This window comes from Engystomops pustulosus, chromosome 5 (genome assembly GCF_040894005.1).
Source record: "Engystomops pustulosus chromosome 5, aEngPut4.maternal, whole genome shotgun sequence".
Taxonomy (NCBI): domain Eukaryota; kingdom Metazoa; phylum Chordata; class Amphibia; order Anura; family Leptodactylidae; genus Engystomops; species Engystomops pustulosus.
In genome coordinates, this window is record NC_092415.1 from 57,436,160 (window position 1) to 57,463,303 (window position 27,144).

The 27,144-nt window shown below is 42.2% G+C and overlaps 2 protein-coding genes across 3 annotated transcripts in view; both read left to right on the plus strand.

Moving 5' to 3' along the window:
* Positions 1-8,519, plus strand: part of LAMA3 (laminin subunit alpha 3) — a 156,764-nt gene extending 148,245 nt beyond the window's left edge. The window contains exons 69-77 of the mRNA XM_072152048.1: positions 18-171; positions 1,041-1,213; positions 1,536-1,725; positions 2,139-2,279; positions 2,837-2,996; positions 3,080-3,210; positions 3,693-3,786; positions 4,721-4,840; positions 8,253-8,519. Of these exons, the coding sequence (XP_072008149.1) occupies positions 18-171; positions 1,041-1,213; positions 1,536-1,725; positions 2,139-2,279; positions 2,837-2,996; positions 3,080-3,210; positions 3,693-3,786; positions 4,721-4,840; positions 8,253-8,398 (1,309 nt within the window). The 3' untranslated portion in view covers positions 8,399-8,519. The remainder of the gene's footprint in view (positions 1-17; positions 172-1,040; positions 1,214-1,535; positions 1,726-2,138; positions 2,280-2,836; positions 2,997-3,079; positions 3,211-3,692; positions 3,787-4,720; positions 4,841-8,252) is intronic.
* A 7,338-nt stretch (positions 8,520-15,857) lies between these two features.
* TTC39C (tetratricopeptide repeat domain 39C) overlaps positions 15,858-27,144 on the plus strand; it is a 69,202-nt gene continuing 57,915 nt past the window's right edge. The window contains exon 1 of one of the 2 annotated variants that reach the window (XM_072152050.1): positions 15,858-16,139. In XM_072152050.1, coding sequence (XP_072008151.1) covers positions 16,003-16,139 — 137 coding nt within the window. In that variant the 5' untranslated portion in view covers positions 15,858-16,002. The remainder of the gene's footprint in view (positions 16,140-27,144) is intronic. The other variant, XM_072152049.1, reaches the window with a different exon arrangement.

Here is a 27,144-nt window from a genome sequence, read left to right on the forward strand (position 1 = left end):
TCCTTTCTGTATTTTAGAGCTTTACAAAATCCTACTGTACAAAATCTTTTTGACAACACTGAGAAGAATAAAGTGTCGCTGGGAATGTGCGCCCCAGAGGAAGCCCCCATGCCGCTAATATTAAATGAACTCAAGCAGCCTTTCAATCTCAGAATGAACGACTTTGACTTGGTAAATCCAGGGTTATTGATTTATGATTCTAAAAGTATGTCCATGTTTTAAATGGTTTTTAAAGTTTTATCAGTATTCAGAGGTAGTTAAATGAATTTGTGTGAATGTGTTGTCATTAACATTGAAGGCTTATTCCAGGAATTCTCTAGTCTTTTGGTTAGGTGATTAATATCAATCAGATACCTGATACCCTAATGATCAGCTCTTGAGCACTGTGGATTCTTCATAGTCTACCAAGCAAGTGCTTCACATTGCATAGTGTTCGTGCTTGGTATTACAGCTCAGCCCTGCATACATAATTATGAAGCATTTCTAACTATAGCCAGCTGTAAATGTATCACAAAATTGATGCCTGGATATTATCCCATACACAGGGCTGTGGAACCATGAGGAAATAGACATAGATTTGTGTTCTAGCCATTTAGCCATTGTGTGACCTAAGGCCATGTTCACACAATCTTGTGCTCACAATCGGGTGGAGAAGGGAAGGGGAGTTGGCGTCATGCCAAAAATCAGGACATGTAGGACACATCCTATATATTGTGGCTGTTGTCATTGTGCGGTATACACCATGTTCTCACCGCAACATCACTGGGTTCCTTGAACTTCTATTCTGCATGTAATCTGCCCGCAATTTTTGCAGCCAAATAACAGGCACAATTATAGCTGGCTGAATGGGGCATCTGATGCCAATTGTCCCAAAAAATTGAAAACTACAGTTGGAGATCTGCTTTACAGAAGCTGTAGTGGATATTTTTCTGTAACCAATTAGACTCCCATGTGTCCAAGTAAATATACTGTAGGTATTCATTAAACATTTCATATGGTAAAATGCATGTATAATCGTATGTATGGGTTTCCTTTGACAGTCGGGCTTGGACATTATGAGCAATCTACTCAATGCACAAACTGGACGTCTAAAGAATGTACAAGGCTGCACTTCTCATTCAAACTCCACATACAATCTGATGTCCTATAGATTTGGCGACTCCCCAGCAAGTCATCTGGTCTATGATATAAGCATGCAGAGTTTCAAGGAGAGGTATATATTTAATTTACCTAGAGGTAGATATAAGTATTCTGGTTTATTGTATAATAGTGTATAATTGCAGATAGTGTATAGTACAGAGGTCTTCTTCTCTAGAAACATTACTTTTAATGTAGAATATCTGTGTAATAGGAGCTATATGGCCAAACTCTGAATATCTACAGATCCATAGTCCACAGTCACAAGCTCAGTGTGCTACTCTTACTCTCCTTCCAGGAGTTTATTCTTCCTATGTTATGTTGGACACTTCTCTTTGCTCCCATGATGTATCTTTTTATATAGTTCTGGCACTAAAAGTCTATGTTTTATCTTATAGGTCCCACTTCTCCTTCGAGATACAGACTGAACAAGCAGCTGGCTTAATCTTCTTCCTGACTGATAAACAGCAGTCCAGCCACCTGTCCCTTCATATAACCAAGGGACGTTTGGTGTTTTCCGTGGGCACCAAAGGAAACAAACTTAAAATAAGAAGCCAAGAAAAATACAATGATGGGAAGTGGCATACAGTAAGTTACATTGTTTGGCTTTAGGGATATTCTTCTGATAACATTGAGAAATAACTAATCTTGTTGCATAAATATGGAAATTATTGTAAAACAGAGGAAAAATCATCTTTGAGAAAGTAGTGGTGCACCCAGCATTATGTCACTTGCTGCTGACCTAGACAATGCCATATCAATAAAACTGCTGTAAAAGTGGTAATTACCGCTGTGTGTGAGTCTTCTCAGCCACCCAGAGGTATCCAGAAGGCATGTGACACCCCTGCACCCGAGCATAACCAAGGCAGTGCTGCACTGCTGGCCAGTCTGATGTCTAATCTTATGCTTATAAACGAGCTGTAGTATACCTTCCATTTAGGACTAATCATGTAGCTGCAAAATGATATATTAATGCATATTCCATCTTTTATTTTGGATAGGTTGCTTTTAGCTGGGATGGGACAAATGGGCGGCTTGTTATTGATGGTCTTAAAGCTCGCAAAGGAAGTTTGTCGAAACACTTGGGTTTGGAGAATATGTCCTTGCTCTACCTGGGAGGTGCCTCATACCTCAAAGTTCAGGTAAGAAATTTTACTCTATGGCTGTGGACCTTGTATCAACTTTACATGGATGTTACTGCATTCATTATTACAGTATAGAATGAGACCTTTACCCCACTTTGACTATTGTGAGTTTTTTTACTCATTTAGCCATTTGACCCCAACTACTTTCTTATTTACCCCTTCATGACGTAATAGTCTATTACTAGATTGGGGCATGTGATAGGAAATGTGTCTGCATTATCACCAGAGGCGGAACTAACATCCCAACGTAGTGGTTTGGATCAGAGGCTATTATTAAAGGCTATAATAAGGTATTTTATATTTGATATAACCTAAATGACTTGATCTAGTCAGAAATGGCCATTTAGAATTATCATTTGTCCATAAAATGAAGCATCCGTGGATATATGTTGACAGAAAAATTAAATTAAAAAAGTTATCATGACAGTTATTAAGAAACATATAATTGATATTTGGGAAAGGTGGACAACTACTAATTACCGCAATGTAGACATAACATACTTGTGCCCTCCAGTTCATAAACCCAGGAATTGATTAAACCTTACTTTTTTTAGGGAATGCCCAAAAAAAGCTTTGCTGGCTGCTTGAAAAATGTAAAAGTAAATGAGGAGACATTGGAGAGACCATCTAAGACTGTGGGGGTCACTCCTTGCCATGATGGTTCTCATGAGACAGGCGTGTATTTTGCTCAGGAGTCAGGACATGTGGCTGCTGGTAAGTAAACAGTCTGGTAAATGTTTTATCCGATTTCTTGTATATCCAGGATAACTTATAGCAGCTTTATTTGTTTTTTTAAGAGAATGCTTTAAACTTGGGACATGAGTTCGAAATCTCTTTGGACATCCGACCACAGAGTCAAGAATCTGTGCTATTACATACAGGAGATGGGACAGAAAATTCACTAAGCCTTTATCTGGAGAACGGGGAGGTGAGTAGGTTTCTAGGGGGTAGATTTATCAGGGCTTCCATGCCATCGCCATATAAGAAATCTCCCCCTAAGGCTGCATTCACACACATGTAAGGGGGACGTATATACGGCCAATATACGTCCCCTTTACACTTCTATGGGCTCACGACATCGGATGGGAGCGGTACGGTGCGGCACCGTACCGCTCCACAGCCCAGGAAAAGATAGGACATGTCCTATCTTTTCCCGTATTATGGCGCCGTGGCCCATATGTTCCTATGGAGAGGGGCGGGGGTGAGCTGCGCTCACCTCCTCCTCCTCTCCCCGCGCTGCCGTGTGCCCGCCGTGCTACAGTGCGGCAGGCAATGGAAGTGTGCATGTAGCCTAAGTGTTTATGTGTTTAGAGTTATGGAGCAACCGTATTGACAAGTTACACTGGAACAAATTTTAAGAATATTTATATTACTAGGGGCTTATTCAGAAATATGTATTTTTTTTTTTAGGTAACTTTGTCTATCAATAACAAGAAGGGTAATTTCCAGGCTTCAGTTACCCCTGCCGCATTGCTTTGCGATGGAAAATGGCATACTATAACAGGTAACATGCAGACATATCTTCTTTTCTCTGCAGAAACTAATAACACAATTTAGACAATACATCATGATCATGAATATTCCTTATATAGCAACCACTTTGTTCAACTGAAATCATTGCTTTCTGCTGCAGCATTGATTCCCTCTGTAGTGTAACCTTCTGAGTGTCAAACCATGACATGATTGATACCGATGGTGTCGGAGACACCCCGAGTGTTTATAATGTCCATCCAGCTTCCATCATGGTGTGTGTCATTATACTGGCCAACATATTACACTATTTTTACTGGCTCGTCCTATGGAATCTGCAATGGAAGATCCGGACAAAGATGGAAGATGTAAAAACATGACTGACTACAATTGGTTGTCATTGATTTGTAACCTTAAATGCCAGGTTCTTAGTCAATAGCTGTGTATTTTGTAAGAAAATAGAAGTGTAATGTCTAGTGCCTGCTCAGGTAGTTTGTCACCGCCTGCTGTGCATTTACCATTATATGTAATTGCATTGATGGGCCATGATCTCATTTCTTTACCATTTGCATATTCTCTGAGAGACTAACTAATTCTTTTTTTTTCTTATCTGTCCATGGTACCGCAAGACAGTCCACCACCACTGCAGAATAGTGAACAGTTAAAACTCTTAGCTGGCAGAGATCACGGCCTTGTTAAATTTCCCCCAATGTACATGCTTAATGTAGCGTCCCAGTGCTAGGGAGGCAGTTAGTAACAATTATCACCATGCAGAACTAATTTCTCTAATTAGTTTTGCAGAATTAATCTCTTCAGGATAAGTACTAACTAAAACATCTCAAGCTGTTGCTGTGTCCAGTGCCGTGTATACATGTCTATGTTGATGATTTTACTTTTTTATTGTGATTTTATGAAACCAAAGTGCTAAAATTACATCTTCTTTGAAATTCTGTTTTTAATGTTTGCAGTGAGTCAAAAAAGTAAAGCAGTGCACTTGGATGTAGATAACCAGGCCAAAGACACAGCGGGCCCCAACTCCATAGTGATGTCCAGCAAAGAAACCACTTTGTACATTGGCGGACTACCAGGTAAGCAAAAGAAACCACATTCATTTGCCATAATGACAACAAAATTTACAAAGTGTGTTTAGTGCAGAATTTTGGTAATATACAGTGAATTAAAGAAAATTATTTCTAGCTGACATTTGTAATGGATATGGCAACATGCATTATTCAAGTGTTGTGATATCATAGTGTACAATCTTGCTGTACTGTGACTCAATCATTTGCTCCTATAGTATGATATTACTGTGTGTGAGACCTGAGGGCAAAATATCAAATTAGTTACTATCAAAATATCAAATTAATTTACTAATTATGAGCATGATTCTGACTTCTGTCAAAATTGTGAATTTTATAATTAGAGATGAGCGGACACAATGTCCAGGTTAAGGGTTCAGGTTCAGCCACACTAACAAGGCATAATGCCGTAATCATGGCTGAACACCCAGTCCAGCAAATTGATGCCTCTTGCAATTAGTCATGGCTACGATTGGCCAGGGGGGCACCCCATTCAGTGTATGCTGATGACCCGGGAACAATGCAGAATTCAAGCCTCAGCCAGCGCATGTTTGATTTATATACTGGGCTGTGGAGTAGGCAAGACAAACTTCTGACTCTTCAATTTCCCTAACTCCAACACCACCAAAATGGTCACCAACTCTGATTCTATAGCCCTGTTTTCCGGGTCACACTAGTAGTTCTCAGATGAGTGAAGCCATTCCTTCCCACAGAGCGTGAACATAAAGTGCGGCTACTTTCATCTCATTTAAAAGCCTAAAGATGAGCCACCTGCATCCTGTCAAGCCTTGAGTTGTGGCTACAATGATCACTTCCATAACTGATGGGAGTGTTCATTGGTGCAGAGGACTGGGTAGCAGTGAGTAAAGCTGAGAAGTCCTCACTGCTCCCTGTCCTTTTACCGCTGTGACCTGCCTCTGTGTCCTGACTCCTGATGCTGGTTGTATGTGTCAGGGCAGGACCTAGAGCAGAGTGGCCTCAGGAGCGGTAAGTACTTGTTAGCTGTAGTGTACCACTCCCAGGTCCTCTCCTGCTCCTGGCACAGCTCTTTCCTTGGCCCTGATAATAAAACATACAACCAGCATGGGACACAGAAAGGAGAGAGAAGAAGCTGCATTGTGCTGCAGAAAACAGAAGAATACCCAGAAAAGGAGAGTATTTCTTTAATCTATACTGGGGTTCCAAATATTTGTCTAATATAGATTTCTATAGTATTAGTAGTTGTCTACTCTGTGGTCTTTAGCATTATTAATCTGCTATGGGGTCTCCAGTATTATTTGTCTTCTCTGGGGCTCCCCAGTATTATTATTGTGTACTCTGAGGGGTCTCCATTATTATTATCTGCTCTGAGATCTCCACTATTTTTGCTACTCTGAATGCAATATTTGGCTGCTGGGGTGGTATTTATTGCTGTACTGTGGCATTTATAGTTTCTTAGGTGGCATTTTGTGCTGTACTGTGGTTGTTGATGTATCTAAGGTGCTGGTTAGACTGGGTTCACGTTACATTTTCATATATGAAAACTCCCAATGTATACGCTGAATGTACCCATTGACAAATACAAAGTTGTTGCCTCCAACTTACCAGTATATGTGGCATCTGCCAAAAAGGGTGGGATGAAAAGATGTAGCAAGCTACACCTCTCCACCCTGCTCCCTCCTGATGTGCGATGTATACACTTGGCGAAGGCAATAGAAGCTTATGAGGTGTGGATGCAGAGTATTGCATCCCTCCGGCAGGCTTGCTCCGGATACTGAGTGGATACGTTGAGGAGGTTGGACCCGATTATATTACTGTCCTTATAAGGACAGTGACATCACTGGAGAAACTCCCTGTAGATCGGCAGCAGCCAATTACCACCTTTAAATTCCGTCCCTAATTCAGGAGGGAGGAGGGGTCCCTGGCAATGTATCCCACTGTATCGTCTAGTTTTGTGTGTAGGCCACTACTTTGTATCCATCATACCGGACAACTAGTGACTTTGTTTACAACTGCCTGACATGAGATGGTTTCAACCTAGTAGTGGCCTAAATGGTCAGGTGCATTTATACCAGCACCAGGTGTACATTTGTAAATTTTGCCATTGGGAGAGGTTTTGTTTGCTACTACTCATCACAACAAACAACATTAGAAAAATCTTCAAAATTTGGTGGTGTTTGCCTTGAGTTGTCCATGTATTAAGTGGACTTACTATTTTCCTGAATTGACTTCATGTAAATCGCGGAAAGCCATTTTTGATTATTGTAAATACTCGAGTTTGAGCTGAGTTTTTCAGCACAAAAAATGTGGACGTAAGAAGAGAAGAACTGCGTGGAGGGGGGCGTTGGGAAGGTGAGTATTGACTTTCTTTTTTATGTGCTGGGCATACTAGGGCTGACTGTATACTGGGGGCAGGCTGGCTGGCTATATACTGGGGGTAGGCTGGCTGTATACTGGAGGCAGGCTGACTGTATAATGGGGGGGCAGGCTGGCTATGTAATGAGGGGGCTTACTGACTATATACTGGGGGCAGGCTGGCTGGTTATATACTGGGGCAGGCTGGCTATATACTGGGGACAGGCTAGCTGGCTATATACTGGGGCAGGCTGGCTAGTTATATACTGGGGCAGGCTGGCTGTGTACTGGGGGCAGGCTGGCTGGCTGGCTGTGTACTGGGGGCAGGCTGGCTGGCTGTGTACTGGGGGCAGGCTAGCTGGCTGTGTACTGGGGGCAGGCTGGCTGGTTATATACTGGGGGCAAGCTAGCTGGCTATATACTGGGGGGGGCAGGCTGGCTGGCTGTGTACTGGGGGCTGGCTGGCTGTGTACTGGGGGAAGGCTGGCTATATAGTGGGGCTGGCTGGTTGTGTACTGGGGCAGGCTAGCTGGCTGTGTACTGGGGGCAGGCTGGCTGGTTATATACTGGGGGCAGGCTAGCTGGCTATATACTGGGGGCTAGCTGGCTGTAAACTGGGGAAAGGGGTTGGCTATATACTGGGGAGCAGAGTGCTGGCTATATACTGGTGCACAGGGGGCTGAATAGCTATATACTGGGGAGAGGAAGTGACCAATGCATTTCCCACTCTAGGCTTATACTCGAGTCAATAGGTTTTCCCAGTTTTTTGTGGTAAAGTTAGGGGCCTCGGCTTATATTCAGGTCGGCTTATACTCAAGTATATACGGTAAGTTGTGAAACAAGAAGGAGCTTCTATTTCAGGAAAATATTCCATTAGAAATTCTGTAAATCATACTGCAGCGTGCTTCACTTAGAAGACTAAGATGTTCCTTCTCAAACTGTCGGCGCTGACCAGTAGAAGCACATTCACAAAATGAATTTCAGAAATGACTGTGACCATGTGAGTCATCTATAACATGTGTATTACTGATACCACAACTTGTCCGGTTCATTTTCCAAGACTTCACAAGATGTTGTTCTGTTTCAGATACCTTGGAAACACAGCGGCCTCCTGTGAAGAGATCGTTTGTTGGCTGTATGAGGAACCTTAAAGTCAATAAGAAAGTCATCAACCTTAGTAAAATAACAGATGTCCATGGTGCTATAAGCCTTAGCAGGTGTCCTGCAGCATAACTCTCATAGAAAAGTCACATATCTCTCAGCAGGGAACATACATGGATATAGACCTGTTAGAAGTGCAAACCATTTCCACCTTAAGTACCATCTGAAGATTAAAACCTGAGCACTCTTTATACTTCTCTTTTTTTATGTGTGGTTTGTTCAAAGTCAGTGGAAAATGTAACTACCTCGAATAAGTTGTATGTCACTTGCCATTTAAATATATAGGAATAGATATGTCTAAGGTAGAATAGCATCAAATAGAACCAAAACGACTACAACAAATCAAGATCAGTAAGGATGAGAGAAGTCACATTGAAGTACTCATAGACACTAACAACACTCATCCCCTTATCCACAGGGCAGGACACACATTTCTAATGCCCAGCTACAACCACTGGGAGCCCAAAAGCTTACAGAATGGTAGTTATCATTGCTTTTTATTGGACTCCTATCTCATTTAGTCTTATATGAGTAAATGGATCACTGGCCATGCATGAGCAATTCCGATCCAAGGGGAAATTGGAATTCTCCGAATCCCTGGAGGTGCCAGTGGTCAGTCTCTACCTGAGGAAGGGTTGTTGGTGAGAAAACAGGTTACATTACGTTTAATAGCTGCCAATTAATGAAAAAACAAGTGTATAGAACTTTTGTTTACATCGCAGCACATACGTACGTGGTTATCACACGTGTCCAGTGCAGTAATGCAGGTGCTACTATCCTTACATTTTCTGGATTATTATAATGACTTGCATTGTTTGTCACAGTTAGGTCAGTTCTTTGCTTCTGTTCCCTACTGCATATAAAAAGAGATGCTAATATCACCAAAAATGTAAGTTCTGCAAGCTATTTGTTAATTTTAAAATTTTTATGTGTTGATATATTCTTATAAACATACCAGATTTCCCATCATTTTCTCTCGGTGGAACATTCCAGTCCAAAAAGTAACTGTATTTATGGAACTATGGACAGTACAGGAGTACTTCAGGAATCCATCATCTAAAAAGATCCAAATGCAAATCATCATCAAGTGACCTTTATTCCTCTTGTTAATGTGATAAACCATAAAGTATATTAACTTCAAGGGGATGATCTTTCAGACTTAAAGGGACCCCTCTCAAGTAGGTTATGAAGTGTCCTTTCTAGAATTCCCTCTTTTATGTGATATCTCCCCATTTATCTATAAAATCTCCTCCAAAGTCAAGTGAAATTGAGTAGAGATGAGTATTTTTTGCCCGAGATGAGTCAAGTTTAGTGGCTGCAGGGTAGAATAATTTCAGATGCCCCTATCTTTGGTTGTGTAGTACCTAGAGACATTCTTTTGGTGTCATATTAAAGATTAACTTCCTGTATTTTCGCTTCATTACAGAAACCTCATGTGATCTGAAACCGTGATTCTTAATTTTAATATGACACCAGCAACATGTTTCTAGGCTCATAGAAGTAAAGATATGGGCGTCTCAAGTGACACTACTGCTACAGCCTCCAAACCTGAGAGAGTTTGGTCCATTTTCATAGACCACTTATAGACTATAGTACATGAAAAACAGATGCCATATAACGGCTCTTGCCCTGCAAATTTCCATTTTTTAAAGCGCTTTAGTGAATCAACTCTGACATGTGAATATACTGTAAATTCAGAATTAAAAAAAAAATTCTTTGAGCGTCAACATAAGTACATTTTAATGACTAAAGAGGTCTACATTATGGAAGCTCCTTAAATAGAACTATAGACGGCTGCTCTCCATACACTGAGAGAGAATACAATTAATATTGGGGTATATTGTATATAGTGTGATATCATACAGCAATAAAGTAAAAGAAAGTTAAATACCACGCAAAAGTGCAAAAGACATTCCATTTATTGTTGGTATAGAAAAAAAAATTGTGTATGTATGTGTATATATATATATATACACATACACACACATATATCGTCAGGAAGTAAAACCTTAGTGGATGCCAAAGATTGTTTTCTCATTCTTGTTTTTCTAAATTCATTTACACAATATATTATAATTTTATCATGAATGTTATATATAAATAAAATTGCTGATCTAAATCGACCAAAAAATAAAAAAGATTCCCTCTGCTTTATTCATCTGTAGTTCCGGTGGGACGAGTTCTTGTTGCTGTGGTTTCTTGTGCTGGGATGTCTGTATCTAGGACACGGTTCCATCTGTATGCTCGGAGAGCAATTTTGTAATGTGTAGTTAGTTATTAAGTTTGTTCAGTTCTTACTATGACATCCCAGACTGCGGATTAAATAATATTAATTCCCTTGCCTGCAGTGCATCTTTTCCACTTGAGCGCCTGAACTACAAATTAAATCTAAAGAGTCTAAATGTACAACATTGTAATGAATAGGATGAGAACATAATGTGGAAGATATCTCCTGGCGGGGGAGATAAGTTCAGGCAACATGAATAGGTGAATAAATCGGAAAAGGGGCTGCTTTTACACCTTGGTGAACTGACACCAAAGCACCTTATTAGCACCTTATTACTCATGAACATGGAGGCAGTGTAATCTTTATGATGAACCTTGGCTTTGAAAAAACTGCATTGTTCTGCGCTGGACCTTTTAGGCAGCGGGACTTCATCTAATATAAGTTATGGAGAGATGAAACAGCCACTTCCTCAACTCTAACATCCAACACAAAGTTGAGTCTCTATATACCTGGTCAGGAAAGGCCCAGACAACCCCTTAAATAATCCTAGAAATGGTGAGATCATTGCCTTTTGCATCAAAAAAGAAGGAACACTAGGCTTTTTAGACCAAACTCTTTAAAGGGAACTTGTCACCAGGAGACTCATTTTTAGCACTCCCCCAGTCCACACACAGCATAGTACATGTACCGCCAAAGAGATTTTGTATAGAAAATAGGTTTTACAGAAAAAAAGATATGTTACATAGTACCTTTCAATGCCATGTGCTCTGTGACTAGACACTCGTCCCCTGGGAGTGGCTATAGAGGAGCAGTCCCCCCACCACCACCACCACCACCACACCCTTGGGAAACTGCTGCTCCATGTGTCCTTTTCAAAGGACGCCCATCACACTTGGCTTAGCGACGCCCCCTGCTCCTCTATAGCCAATCCCAAGTGATAGAATTATTCATATACTTGAAAAGGACACATGGAGGAGCGGTTTCACAAGGGTGGGGGTAAACTGCTCCTCTATAGCCACTCCCAGGGGACAACTGCCTAGTCACACAGCAGATGCTAATGAAAGGTACTATATATATCTTTTTTTCTGTAAAACTAATTTTCTATACAAAATCTCTTTGGCAGTGTATGTACTATGCTCTGTGGGGACTGGGGGAGTACTAAAAATGGGTCTCTTGGTAACAGGTTCCCTTTAACGCAAGTGTCTTGTTTTGTAACAAAGTGTGGCAAGTACTGGGTGTCCCATGCCATTTAAACAAACATACATACATACATATTGGCCATGTAAAGAAGGAATTGTGCAATTTTTCCCACTAAAAAAGATGAGAGGCCTGTAATTGTCATCATAGGTAGACCTCAACTGTAAGAGACAAAGTGTGAAAACAATCCAGAAAATTGTCTGATATTTAAAGAATTTATTTGCAGATTATGGTGGAAATATAAGTATTTACAAACAAGCAAGATTTCTGTCTATCACAGACCTGTAAAGTCTTCGTTTGTCCCCCACTCATTACCTGTAGTGATGGCTCCTGTTACAACTTATCAGTATAAAAGATAAGGGAAGAACAAAGATCTGTCAAAGGACACCAATAGGCAAGCAGCTTGGTGTGAACAAATCAACTGTGGGAGCAATAATTAGAAAATGGAAGACATAAAAGACCCCTGATAATCTCCCTCAATCAAAGCGTCTGTGCCAGATCTCACGTGGGGTCAAAATGATTACAAAAATAGTAAGCAAAAATCCTAGAACCACACGGAGAGACTTCGTAAATGACCTGCAGAAAGCTGGGACCAACGTAACAAAGGCTTCTGTCAGTAACACACTACACCACCAGGGACTAGCCAGTCTCCAGATATCTTAACCCCATAGAAAACCTTTGGAGGGAGTTGAAAGTGTACAACAGCCCCAAAACATCACTGCTCTAGAGGAGATCTGCACGGAGGAATGGGCCAACACACCAGCAATAGTGGCTGCCAACCTTGTGAAGACTTACAGAAAATGTTTGACCTCTGTCATTGCCAACAAAGGATATATAACAAAGTATTGAGAGGAACTTTTTTATTGCCAAATACTCTGGATTTATTGTTACATTTTCCCCACTGTAATTTTTTTTTGTATATATTGTAATTTGTGGTCACTTCCGTGCGGTATGGTCAACGCCCTGAAATAGTACAATGTTTATAAGGTGTATCAATGGAGTGGCGGCAGCCAGGCACAATAAACTTGTGACTCCTCTTAGTGACCATCCCTTGCCTGAAGCACAACCGTACACACCATTTACCAGTAGACTAAAAATTAGTCAAGGACAAGGAAAGAAGGTGGAACCTTCTATGTTCTCTGTGCCCTAGTAAGGAAGGTGCCATAGACCATGAGTACAGGACAAAGCCTGGTTACACTGACAACTTGTCCAGCATCAGGACAATAGCAGCCACAGGGGTAGCCCACCAATTAATTGTCATTTTGTCCGAGTACCACAGTCAGGTGCTGCCATGTATGGGCACTAAAAATTCTGAGAAATAATGAACAATAAAAAACCCATAATAAATAATACAACAAAAGTATGTAAACCATTAATGGGGCTTCACAGGTATGGGATCAGTATGGGTTAAACCAACATGTGCTTCTACTATCGTACTCTAAAACATAACTCCGGCATCTCAACCAGACGAACATAAATTGTAAAATAATAGACAAAGTTGTGCCGCTAATATTTAGTAGCAATCAATGACAATCTATACATGCAATATTAAAATATAGGTAATTTATTTAAAAACATAAATAAAAAATTAAGCAGTGAAGTGAAGGGGTGGTCTGGTTGCTATGAAGTATCAAGGGAGGAGGAGGGAGATGGGTGTGTTTTGGCTTTTTTTGTTAAATTAAACCTGCTAATGCTGGAGCAGTGTCCCTAGGGGGGGGGGAACCACTCCTCAGTACACAAAAACCCCTGGGACTTGGGACATCAAGAGATACAGGTATTCTTTTATATGAGTTATCTTTACAACTAAAAAAAGCAGTGTATTTATAAAAACGGTTTGGGAACGTGCATACAAGTGGGAGGATAAAAAAATGGGTCCTGCCGACAGGTTCCCTTTAAATAATTGATCCTCACCAAGAAACATTCACTGAAAAATGTAGTGAAAACGTTTTATTTTTACAAAATATATTATCCATAATATCTATCAGGTTGGTTAACATGGAATACATTTGTGCCATCATGAGTCTCAGACAGTTTGGAAATGTGTGCAACACCCCTGCCAATGCATAGGCGGGTGGGTAGTTGTGAATAGCGCCCTCTCCAGGTCAGGAGCTGTTAGGGGGAGTCGTGCACTCTCTAGGAACGTTCTAGAACCTGGACATTGTGTAATTGCAGCTGTAGATACTGCCTGAAATGGCAGCAGTTAAATGGTGTATGTAATTAGCCAATGATCTGTCTGCTGTGGAAGCTGGAGTGTGATTGGAGAGGTGCTACCACCTGACCAGAGGGAGTATAAAAATCCCTGCTGGGTAGAAGCCCATGATCAGTCTGTTCAGTCAGAGCAGAGGGTCTAACCTCATGGTCTGGTCTAATCCCAAGGAGACAGAGCGAGCAGCACATGCTATTGCTGTCACAGATATCAATCCCAGGAACTCCCAGTGCCTCAGGCCTACTGTCTGGCACCTGGGCGAGTCTGGAGACTCAAGCCCAGAGCTGCAGCTTCCACCTGAACCATCCCAGCCTGCAACTACTATCAGGCTGTGTGCACCTTTCCGGTGGACCACTCTCCATGACCACTCCAGCAACCGGACTCTGCTGTTAACCGTTTTTTGGGCTGTTGCTGCTTACAGCCACTGGCTTTCCATCCATTACCCAGGGATGGATCCTACAGACAGGGAGAAACCAATACATCAGCCTTTTCCTCCTTATTTCTTGCACACACCACCTGCTGGAGTCATACAGCAAAGCTGTGAGCTGCCATGGTACTACTACAGGGATGTAGACAGGACAAGGTACAGCTTATAGTGCCAGGGTCCATGCAGGTACAGCTTATAGTGTCAGGGTCCATGCAGGTACCAGCACAGTGCCAGGGTCCATGCAGGTACAGCTTATAGTGTCATGGTCCATGCAGGTACAGCTTATAGTGTCAGGGTCCATGCAGGTACAGCTTATAGCAGTGATGGTGAACCTTTTAGCGACCAAGTGCCCAAACTGCAACTCCAAACCCTAATTTATCGCGAGGTGCCAACCAAAAATTAAAGCAGTAAGTTATTGCTCCCTGTTCTTCAACAAAGATCAATCATACTGGCCTCCTGAGGACAGCAACATAGTAGAAAGAAGGAGGGAAAATTTACATCATTGTAGCTTCTTTCCAGTGTCTCTTTGTATCATGGGGCCAGCAGGAGGTCCTCCAAAGATAATTAGGCCCCGTCTACACATTCTCCCTCTTCCTACAGTCCCAAGAAGCCAAGTATGTCACTTTAAAATATCACTAAAAGCAACAATTCTTTGAGTCCTGTCTGGTGTGTTAGGGTGATGGCCTGGGTGCCCACAGAAAGAGCTCGGAGTGCCGCCTCTGGCACCCGTGCCATAGGTTCGCCACCACTGGCTTATAATGTCAGGGTCCATGCAGGTACAGCTTTTAGTGCCAGGGTCCATGCAGGTACAGCTTTTAGTGGCATGGTCCATGCAGGTACAGCTTATAAGGTCAGGGTCCATGCAGGTACAGCTTATAGTGCCAGGGTCCATGCAGGTACAGCTTATAGTGCCAGGATCCATGTAGGTACAGCTTATAGTGCCAGGGTCCATGCAGGTACCAGCACAGTGCCAGGGTCCATGCAGGTACAGCTTATAGTGCCAGGGTCCATGCAGGTACAGCTTATAGTGTCAGGGTCCATGCAGGTATAGCTTATAGTGCCAGGGTCCATGCAGGTACAGCTTATAGTGTCAGGGTCCATGCAGGTACAGCTTATAGTGCCAGGGTCCATGCAGGTACAGCTTATAGTGTCAGGGTCCATGCAGGTACAGCTTATAGTGTCAGGGTCCATGCAGGTACAGCTTATAGTGCCAGGGTCCATGCAGGTACAGCTTATAGTGTCAGGGTCCATGCAGGTACAGCTTATAGTGTCAGGGTCCATGCAGGTACAGCTTATAGTGTCAGGGTGTGTGTTATGCAGGTACAGATTATAGTGCCAGGGTCCATGCAGGTACCAGCACAGTGCCAGGGTGTGTGTTATGCAGGTGCTCGGTTATTATAGCAGGGCCGGTCCATAGCTGAGCAGCCTCCTCCCATGTAATGAGGGCAGCATCACCATCATCATTATTATTACTACTCCCATCATCACAAAGGCAGCAGAGAGCGGCGCAGCTGGGGCCTCCTCTTCCTGCCCCTCCCCCGTGCACGAGTTACACACTGGCAGGGAGGAACACGGGTGTGCTGCCTGACAGCTCCCGGCACCGTCCTGTCCTCTGCACAATGGCCGAGCAGCTGCACACCTCCGGCCCGGGGGAGCTCCCGGACCCCATGGATGATGCGGAGCTGGCGCTGGTGGGCATCAACATGCTGCTCAATAACGGCTTCAGAGAGTCGGATCAGCTGTTCAGGAAATACAGGTGAGCTCCGTCATGATGGCACACTGCGGGCTCATGCTATGCCAGGGTCCTGCCCATCGTCCTGCCAGGGGGCAGTCAGGGGATGTGCACCTGTCAGTATGAGGGTGTCACTGGCACCCTGATCCCTGCAGGATCCCAGGACAAGCCCTGTGGTACCCAAGCTTTATGATGCTCTGTGCTGGATCCTGATCCATCACAGTGTTGTTGTGGGGGCACTGGGGTCCTAAAATCCACAGCTTAAACACTGCTTTGAAAGGATCACTGTGCCACCATTGGGATCCGTGTGGCACCCAGTGTCTGGGTGCTCTGACTAGGTCTGTATGACAGGCACAATCGCATGCTGGGCGCTGTAATACTCAAGATGTCTGGGAGATCACCCTGCCAGTTATCCTGATTACTGCAATCCTCCTAACATTGATAGGGAAATCCCTGGGCAATTATTCCATTGTCTGTCAGGATCTCTTCCACAGAACAATTGTTATTGTCCGGGACTAATCCATGGGTGCTTCAACTCAAAAGAAGTAGCTTTCTGCTTATAGTTGCAGCAGATTCTTTTTGGGAGAGCACTAAGAGTCCTGGACCACTTTAACCACACGCAGACAAGAAAGTAAGAAGACCATCCACATGCATGGGATGTATATTGTTCATGGGCTTAATGCAGATTTGGGTAGAAAGTCTGCAACAAATTCTAGAGCATTTCTTGTATTAGTGCAATGTCAGGCGGACAACTTCTATTGACCATAGGGGAATTGTCTCATTCATCTGAATATGATGTGTAAAAAGTGGTGCCCAAACTACAGAAACAGCACCATTAAGATATATGGGGGAGATTTATCATATACTCGTGCTGCGTGAGGCGGCGGATACATCATGAGGCTTAGACCTCTTGATGTAACTGTCTACTGTGCTGCATCAGCGGACAAAACTACGACAGATCTGACCTGGTGTATTTCTGCTTAAAATCCTGCAAATATTCACTGCTGAATGTGTACAGGTACAGAGCAGGAACGCCCTGAGGCGGCCCACTCTGCCTGCGGCCACGCCCCCTACATACCCACATGGCGTGCAGGTGGCATAGTCACGAGAATAACAGGTGTAGAAGTACTGATACATGTCCCCATGGAATGTACAGTGGGCACGGAAAATATTTAGACCCCTTTACATTTTTTGCTCTGTTTCATTGGAGCCAACTGGTAATTTATTTTTTGCACATTAATATACATCCATCTTGACAGGAATGTAGATATTTTTACTAATTTATTAAACTAGAAAAACTGAAATATCACATGGTCCATAAGTATTCAGCCCCTTTGCGTAGTATTGGGTAGAAGCACCTTTGGAGCTGGTACAGTCATGAGTCTTCTTGGGAAAAGTTTTTCACACCTGGATTTGGGGATCCTCTGCCATTTTTCCTTTCATATCATCTCCGGTTCCCTCAGGTTGGATGGTGAACGTTGGTAGAAGCCATTTTCATGTCTCTCCAGAGATGTTCAATTGGGTTTAGGTCCAGGCTCTGGCTGGGTCAGTCAGGAATGGTCAAAGAGTTGTTCTGAAGCCTCTGCTTTGTTATTTTAGCAGTGTGCTTAGGGTCATTGTCTTGTTGGAAGGAGAACCTTTGCCCTGGTCTCTTAAATCGTCATCTCATCAGACCAAAGAATCTTATTTCTCCTAGTCTAGGAGTCCTTTGTGTGTTTTTTTGCAAACTGTGGCTTTCGTATGTCTTGCACTAAGAGGCTTCTGTCGGCGAACACTGCCATAAAGCCCTGACTGGTGGAGGATGCAGTAATAGGTGAATTTGTGGAACTTTCTCCCATCTCCCTACTGCATCTCTGGATCTCTACAGTGATCTTGGGGTTCTTCTTTACTTGTCTCACTAAGGCTCTTCTCGCACAATTGCTTAGTTTGGCTGGACTGCTAAGTCGAGGAAGAGTTGTCGTCATCCCAAACTTCTTCCATTTAAGGATTATGGAAGCCAATGTGCTCTTAGGAACCTTGAGTGCTGCAAAAAAAAATTTGTAACCTTGGGCAGATCTGTGCCTTGCCACAGTTCTGTCTCCGAGCTCCTTGTGCAGTTCCTTAGACCTCATGATTCTCATGTGCTCTGACGTGAACTGTGAGACAGGTGTTTTCCTTTCCTAATCGGATACAATCAGTTTAATTAAACACAGATGGACTTCAATGAAGTAGAACCATCTCAAGGAGAATGAGAAGGATATGGACATCATGCAAGTTAAATATGAGTGTCACAGTAAAGGGTCTGAATACTTATAACCATGTGATATGTCAGTTTTTCTTGTTTAATAAATTAGCAAAAAAAATCTACATTTCTGTGATTTTTTTTTTTCTGTCAATATGGGGTGCAGACTTTCGGTATCCACTGTATTTTCAGCCACAGAAATGTGTCAGAAGAGTGGGTGAGCCTCACAGCTTGTTACTGTAGAATCTCTACACCGGTATTTACTATGATCTGGGTTATCACTTTGCCAGTCGAGATGTCGGTATAATTTTGGACTCTGCAGTAGATGTCAGAATAATATATGGTTGTGGTTATAGGGGTGTCATGTAATCACAGGCTTCGGCTCTTGACAATGCTTTGGTGCTATTGACACTATGTCAGGATCTTGTATGACGAATACTTGCAAGACTCTCGGCAATGAGTATCATTAGTGTGACTGGCATGGTCTTCGGTGCTCAATGATCTAGTGAGTCATGTGCCAGCTGGTATCTGATCAGGAGCGGGTCACCTATCTGATTATATGTGTGATCACATTCTCAAACATGGAGGTAATGAATGTGCCTTCTACTACAATGACCATTACAATTCTCACCCCCAAGTAATAAGCCTATCCATTAGCTATTTGTGAGCAGACCTGCATGCTACATGGACTGGTGGATATAAGTGTAATGGCACCTAGCACTGGACTATATTATAGCACTGGACTATATTATAGGGTTTGTGCTGTCACACTGTTCAGGAAACACAAAATCATGCAAATAAATACAGAACTCGAAAGAAGAACTATGGCTCGTATTGTGTCTCCAAAGTAGAAGTTTGTTTAGCAAATTCATGACACCCTGATGGACCACGTCCTACACATGTTCATGCTATTTGACGTGGCCTCCACAGCACAAATGTTTTCACAAGTTTCCCCACATAAGAATATTTCAAAGAAAAGGAAAGACTCCATTTTCAAATTTCCCCTTCTAGAAGTGATGGCATAATACATATGGTCCACAAATACCAGTCACTGGCCGCTGGTGTGCATGTGACAAGGAATAAGTCAGACTGGATCTGCACTGCTGAAATACAGGGTCCAGGCCAAAGTGGTTATCTATTTTTGTTTTTATAACAGGTCTGCTTTGTATCAAATTTGAAAATTTGAAAAAGGTTAGACATCCCCTTTAAGGCTGTCACACTTGGTTACACGGGTCGAAAAAAGACACATGTCCAGCAAGTTCAACCTAGGAAGGGAAGGGATTTAAGGGAAATAATTCAATATGACATAACTATCAATGTTATTTAGGTGTAAAAAGGCATCTAAGCCCTATATAATTCACTTTTATTGAGGTACATGGTGGGGCTGAAGTATGTAAGGAAGTTTAGTTTGGATGTGACAAATAGATTGTGGAATGAAAATGACCGAGCAAAGATGCAGCCCGGCATTTAAAGGGACAAGCGCACACAAATAGTAGGACGATCTCATGAAAATAACTCACTAGTTACCATTGGCGTAACTAGAAGCTGATGGGCCCCAGTGCAAAGTCTGTGCCAGGCCCGACTATAATGTATGGTTTATAGTAATAGTCTTCTCATATAAGAAAGTGACACCATAAGGGCCACCTAAACCTCTTGGGCCCAGGTGCGACCGCAGCCTCTGCACCCCCTCAAGGTACACCCCTGCTAGTTACAGTAATGGGTCTTGATATAATTCTTGAATTTATCAGTGTGTAAATAGGAAAGCTTCCTTCTATTTTTGTACAAGTGACACCCAGGATGGAGGAGATTTATTACAACTCCTGGTCCCATGTAACCCCTCATTAGTTTGTATAACCTGTGAGACGTGTTTATTAGGACATACTATTTACGCACTCCATTGTATGACTTTACCTCATTGCTTCATCATCCTTTATATTTTCATTCGTATGCATATTTTACGCAATAATAATAATTCTTTATTTATATAGCGCACACAGATTACGCAGCACTGTCCATAGCATGCCAAATTGGTCCCTTTCCCCAGCGGGCTAACAATCTAAACAACCTAACAGTATGTTTTGGACTGTGGGAGGAAACCGGAGTACTTGGAGGAAACCGACGCAAACACAGTGAGATCCCAGTGGGTGGGATTCGAAACCAGGACCCCAGCGCTACAAGGCAGAAGTGCTACTTGTGAGCAGAGACTTATATTTAGTATTCGCACTTCCATGAGTTTCTGATAAGGTGGATGGTCAGGTCAGGGTCTGGTTAAATATAGATCCATCAAACCTGTCGTGGTGATGTTATCAGTGGAAGTGTTGACACAAGTTGGGGCAGAGGTTTTTTTGCAAGCTCTTTCTTTATGGCAGAAATCAATGGTAATAAGTATTGTTACATTGTATAACATTGCTTCCCTGTGTAATATATTGTCACAATGTCCTTGGACTGATGAGTTTTCCCATTCCCTGAGGACGCAGCTCTGTATTCATTCACCTTAGCAGCGAGATTGGGTCATTGCTTGGATATTTGATCACTTACTAATCGACAGGATTCTGCTGCGACCCCTGCCAGTCACTGGGTCACGTGGGACTGGTTTCAGGAAAGGGGTTAAATGTTTTTGCTACGGTTTCACCAGAGGTCATATGATTACAGTATCTTATCCACCGTAATAGACTGATCATATTAAACTAAATCCACATTAAATATGTGTGAGTGTTAAGCAGCACAGGATCAGGACATTGCCTGCGAGTCAGTGATCGGTCGTTCCCTTAACCTCGCCCCTAAATCGGTAACCACGCCCCCTTTAACTCGATAAAAGGGTGACTGGCTGACTGAGGCTTCCTATTATACATTAAACAGTGAGCCATTCAGGAGCCAGAAGAGCCGGCTCTTTTTATTAAGGGGAGCCTAATGATCCAGCTCACTAAGAAGAGCCGGACTCCCATCACTTCTTCTGAAACAAACACATACTAACTTTTTGCTAATGATTTCTGCTATAATCTACCCATGCCCCACCCCACCCCTGTCAGTGCATCCCTCATCCCCTGCCTGTTCCAGTGATCTCACCCGAGTACAGCAGATTATCAGTGGTGTAAGCAGGGAGTCCAGTAAGTAATTTATTACATCGATCCCGGTCTCAGCATCTCTCGTCATTACTGGTAATCAAATCAGAGCATTGCCAAGTGTGAGGCAGGGGATTGCTATGTTATCAGTTGTCTTAAAGTAAATGATGGAATTGTATCATTTGGTTATAGGATGAGATCACCTGCCATATAGATCATATCAAAGCCTTTAACGTTATTATTATTTATTTAAAGGGGTTTTCTAAGACCCTAATAAAGAAACATATGTGGCCAGTGGGGGGGGGGGCAGTTTAGGGAAAATGCAACAAGAGAAACACCACTTCTAGTAAATCACATGGTTTGTGGTAATACTCTTCATTTCCCTTTATCTTCTATCATTCATATGGATTTGCTTGGATGAGAACTATATACGTTGTGCCGTCAGCTTGGGAGTGAACCCCTGTATTTGTGGCTCCTGTCTGCAGTTTCATGCTGGCCGCTGCTTTATTTGATGAATGCTGTCGGCATATGACGGGGACGGCAGTGTCACTTGTCATGGTGGAGGACTTGTGTCACATATCGGCCTAGCCTAAATGAATCTCCTGCCAACTTTTATCTCCATCAATCTGGCCTGAGTCAGATAATAACAAATGATAGCTTGAACACAGGACTATGGAAATTCTAGTACTGTGTGTTGGGATTCAGCCTTTAAAGGAAATTTACCATGAAAATGAAGCATGATAAACCAGGGACACTTACTCAAAGATCCAGACACTGTGACTGTGGTAATCTACTTATATATCTGTTATCTATGGCCTCCTTCCTTCCAAAATCAACTTTTAAAACTATGCTAATGAGACTAAAGGGCTGTGGGTGTTACCAGAGCCGTTCGGAAGTTTCAGCACAAGGTGGGTCCCTGCAGCATAGAGAATCTCTGGTAACACCCCTGTAGTGGCCCTTTAAATTGTTAGGATCTTAAATGGTCAGATTTTGACCTAACACTGCCTCAGCTTTCCTGAGTAATTCCCATTATTACATATATACCTCTTCTTTCAGCCCTTCTTTGCCCTTTATTAGTTTCAAAGAGAGATTCTTACATCTCTTTATATGACTGGGGCTTCTGCAGTCCTTAGGCTACATTCACACACATGTATGGGGGACGTATATAAAGCCGACGTATATACGGCTGATATACATCCCCCACTTCTATGGGCTCACGGCACACGTGTGGCACCGTACCGCTCCATATCCTATCTTTTCCCGTGATACGGTGAGCAGCACTCATCCCCTGCTCCTATCCGCAACGCTGATATATGCCCGTCGCACTACGGTACGGCGGGCATACATCGAGTGAATGTAGCCTTAGACTTATGTGGCAGCACAGAAAATTGCAAAGGAAAAATCCCCAAGACCTCATAGTCAATGGCCCCCACTGGCTTTATACTTTCCATCATATGTGCTGGAGAATATCACACAATATGAGAACGCGAAGGGTGAGGTGTGTATTGGCTACCTGGCTCCTGGAAGCCGCCCTGCCTTCGCTTGTACCACAGTACAGCCTCCTCCATTCTCTTTATTATCGGCTGTACTTTAAGACGCCTATGTGTGCTATGTGGTTGTTCAATATACAGGAGTTAAAGAGCTGAATAACCGGTTCCTCGAGCTTGTGCGTGGTATATTGTACGTTCTCTATTTGGATGTTGTGTATAAGATACACTTACAGTGTCTAATAGATGAATTGTGTAACAATGTCTCATAACTATATCAGATTACTATCATAGCAATGAAGAGTGAATGGCTCAGTGTATCTACTACATCTACGTATAGCTGCCATGGCTTAACCCCTTCACCCTCCACACCGTACTTGTATAGCTCAGAGGAGCAGGGGTTGCATGAAGAGGGCTCACGGGCTAAGCCCTCTTCATACAGCGGTGGGGGTTTGCTGCATACTGCAGCAAACACCCACCGCTAATACAGCTAATATGGTATTAACCCTGCTGATACATGGGTGCTGCCGTACTTGTTGTGATCGTTGCTCCCCTGAACGTCATAGGGGGGTGGTGCTCGGTTGCCATGAAAGCCTCGGGTCTTCATCAGATCCGAGGCTGTCTGGTTTCTGCAGTTTCTTTTCTGCATTGGCTCATTGTAATGAATACTGTAAAAAAATACTGTATAAGAATACTGTATAAAAACGATCTGACCATCTAGGGTTAGGCTAAAAAATTAGTAAAGAAAAAAATGGTTAAAAAATAATAAAAAGCTTAAAAATAAACTTTTCCCTTGAACTGATTTAAACGTAATAAACAGTAAAAATCACATAAAAGTAAGTATCTCCAAGTCCCAAAATGACCGATCTATCAAAATATAAAACCGTTTATTCCTGCTAGTGAACCCCATAAGTGGCAGTGCCCAAATGTCCATTTACATTATTTTACATCACATAAAAAATGTATAAAAAAGTTATAAAAAGGTCACACAGCAAAATGGTAGCAATGAAAACGTCAGCTCATTTTGCAAAAAAAATGACACCTAACAAAGTTCTGGACACCGAAGTTTGAAAAGTTTTTTAGCGTCAGGAGATGGCAATTTTTTATTTTTTTTTTTACACATTTTGTTTAATTTTTGAAAATGTATAAAAACACAATAAAACCTGTATAAATTTGGTATCCCAGTGATTTTACTGAACCAAAGAATAAAACAGGGGTGTTATTTGGAGAGCACAATTGTGGGTTTTTCACCACATTTTGGAATTTTTCTCCAGCTTCCCAGTACACAGCATGGAATAATAAATAATGTCACTGAGAAGTAAAATTTGATACGCAGAAAATAAGCCATCTCACAGCTCTGTACACGAAAAAAAAAGTTGTAGATTTTTGAAGGTGGAGAGCGAGATACAAGTGAAAAAAAAGTCTCCAAATGGTTAATATTATATGTTGCGGTCCTGGAATATAGGAGGCTATTGAATTGTTCAAGTCTTGGTGACTTCTATTTCATAGTATAAGACTCAGCATTCCTAGAAGGTTGGTAACTAATTTACTGAATACTTACCGTTCCCCGTATATAACATCTCAGCCGGCTCTTACAATGGCGCAACTGGAATTTTACATTATTTACTTTACCTTTGTCCCTGAGTAAATATCGCAGCCGAGGTCATTGAACACGTTCTGGGAATGACTGGGACAACATCTGTACAGGCTGGTGATGGTTTTAGTAGGTGACATCATAGGAGCTGAACTTCCATAGAACTTATCATCTGCATTTTTTATGGTCGGCTAAATTTCTCTATTACTGTATGGTGTGGTCCAGGATATAAACATGTCAGTGCACTGGTGTACATCTCAGAGGGCAGACCCCGCACTATATACAGCACAGGGCTGATGTATTACTTTGGTACTAAAAATAGCCTTGCTGCTGGCATTAGTATCTAAGACGTGACCTGGTGGGGTTCATGTATAACCGTCCCGTCGCCTGCTGATTATATTTTTATGTGGCAGTCAGCATGCGTCTCATGCATGTAGGTTGACATTTCACTAATAAGGCGTAAAGTAAATGACTGAAGAGCTGGGGGTGGGGGAAGCCGGGTTGTCTATTAAGAGCTCCTTGTCTGCCTCCTCGGTATAATGTAGCTTAAAGGGGTATTCCCCTTTTAGCAAATTAAATGTTAATGTTTGTATAATGGAAAGATATGCAATTTTCTAATATACTTTCTGCATCAATTCCCCACAGTTTTCTAGATCTCTGATCACTGTCCTTCTATACAAAGCTTCTGTGTTTACTTCCAGTGGACAGAAATTTGACCATGGTCACACAGGTGCGCGGCTCGTTATATCACACAGCTCTAATTACTCTCTGATACTAATGAGCAGTGCACCTGTGTGACCATGGTCAGATTTCTGTCAGATAACTTTCCATTATACAAATTATTTGCTGAAACAGGAATGCCCCTTTAATTTGTGATTAGAGTCTTTTGTCTGACTCTCGGATACGTGGATGTGGTATGTTGATATGTATCGTACATGTCTGTTTTGCAGCTTCTGTGCTTGGTCATTGTGAAAAATATTAACACCTCGCTGTCTTTCCCTCACATCGGACTACACAGTGATGACATCGCTAGTCTATCCTAGATTTCCCTCTTAGTTTCTCAAGTGTTTGTATACTGGGTCAGGGTCAGTGTCAGTTCTAACCATGATTCAGTAGTTGGATAACCATCTTGTCGCTGATAACTTTTCCAGGTTTTAGCCAGCGTAATCTGTTATTTAGTGATTCTAGGTTAATGGTTATTACTGTAATGATTTTTAGCTTAAAGGATCTGGCTAGGATTTAAAATAAAGAAACATTCCCATTTTAGTTCCCCTACCGCTTCAGGTGATCCCCATTGGTTCTGCATTGATGTCACTCACTGGCCTCACAGTTTGTGTGTGACCTGTGACCTCTGAGGTCAATGATTGGAAACAAAATGTTCATGATGTAATTGCTTCTGGAATGCCAGGGAACAGCCGGGCCATGTCACTTCAGGGGTAACTTCATTAGAAGAGGTAGAATTTATCTGTTTACATAATAATTTTGTGGTAATTTGCACTAAAACACTGTCTACATTTAGAATGGGTTTTAGATAGTTTTCAGGCACTGCTACAACTAGTGTGAGAAAAAGGGTGTAGTTTAACAGCAAAAAGTCCATGCACCAAAAATAATATCTCAAAACCATTTTGCCCCAGTTTCTGGCGTAAAACAAGCCAATTAATAAGAGGTGCAAAGTAACCACTAGACTGTTGTAAACTATGACCGATTTAACAACCAGCACCAGACTCCTGTATAAATGTAGCATATGTGCAGTATAAAGGTTCATGCAGATGGCCTTGTGCTCGCCTGGACCGGATCTTGGCTGAGCAAAGGTCCAATAGGAAGAGGTGGGAGGGGTCAGTGCTCTTCCCCCCTCCTCCCTCCATAGGCAGAGGAGCTGCTGCACCACAAATCTGCCAAAACATAGGACATGTCCTATATTTTGCGGCATGCTCGCTCTAATCGGTCATGGCATGGTGACACACCATGTACTCGCACACCTATGTAGATAGATATTTTGATAACACAGGTCTGCAACTAAAAAGCTGTTTGATCATTTTCATATAATTGCCTTGTACTTTGGTGTGTTGAAAACGAAAAAAAATATTGAAAAAAATCTTGAACATCAGGACTTTGCACAAACCTATAGTTATACTTTTCATGCTTTGGACTAAATTTTGGAGATCAAGATTAAGTTTGAGCACCTCATAAAGTGTGCAAATGGTGTGTTTAGGATGTCAAAAACTGGTTCAAGGGTAAGGAAAAAGCTTTTGGTTATGGTATTGGTTAAGTTGGTTTATTGCGTTGACGTGTTCATCGGACCAGACATTAGAAGGCTAAGGGTGATGTCACACATGACGTTTATGGTGCGTTTTTAAGCATGCGTTTTAAGTCCGTTTAAAAATGCATGCGTTTTGAAAACGCATCAGTTTTACCAAGCGTTTGGCTGCTAACAACCTGCTTATATATTAAGATAATTGACAAAAATGGTCAAAAACTGACGCATTTGAAAAACACAACGGACTGAAAACGCATGCTTAAAAACGGACCAAAAACACCATGTGTGGCATCACCCTAATAGCAGGTAAAGAGTTTGTCAATAACATGAGAGCCCTTCAAAAAATGGGGGTTTCGTTTACATTTTTGATCTTTGCTAATAGATCTTTGCTGACATGTTGCCACTGGA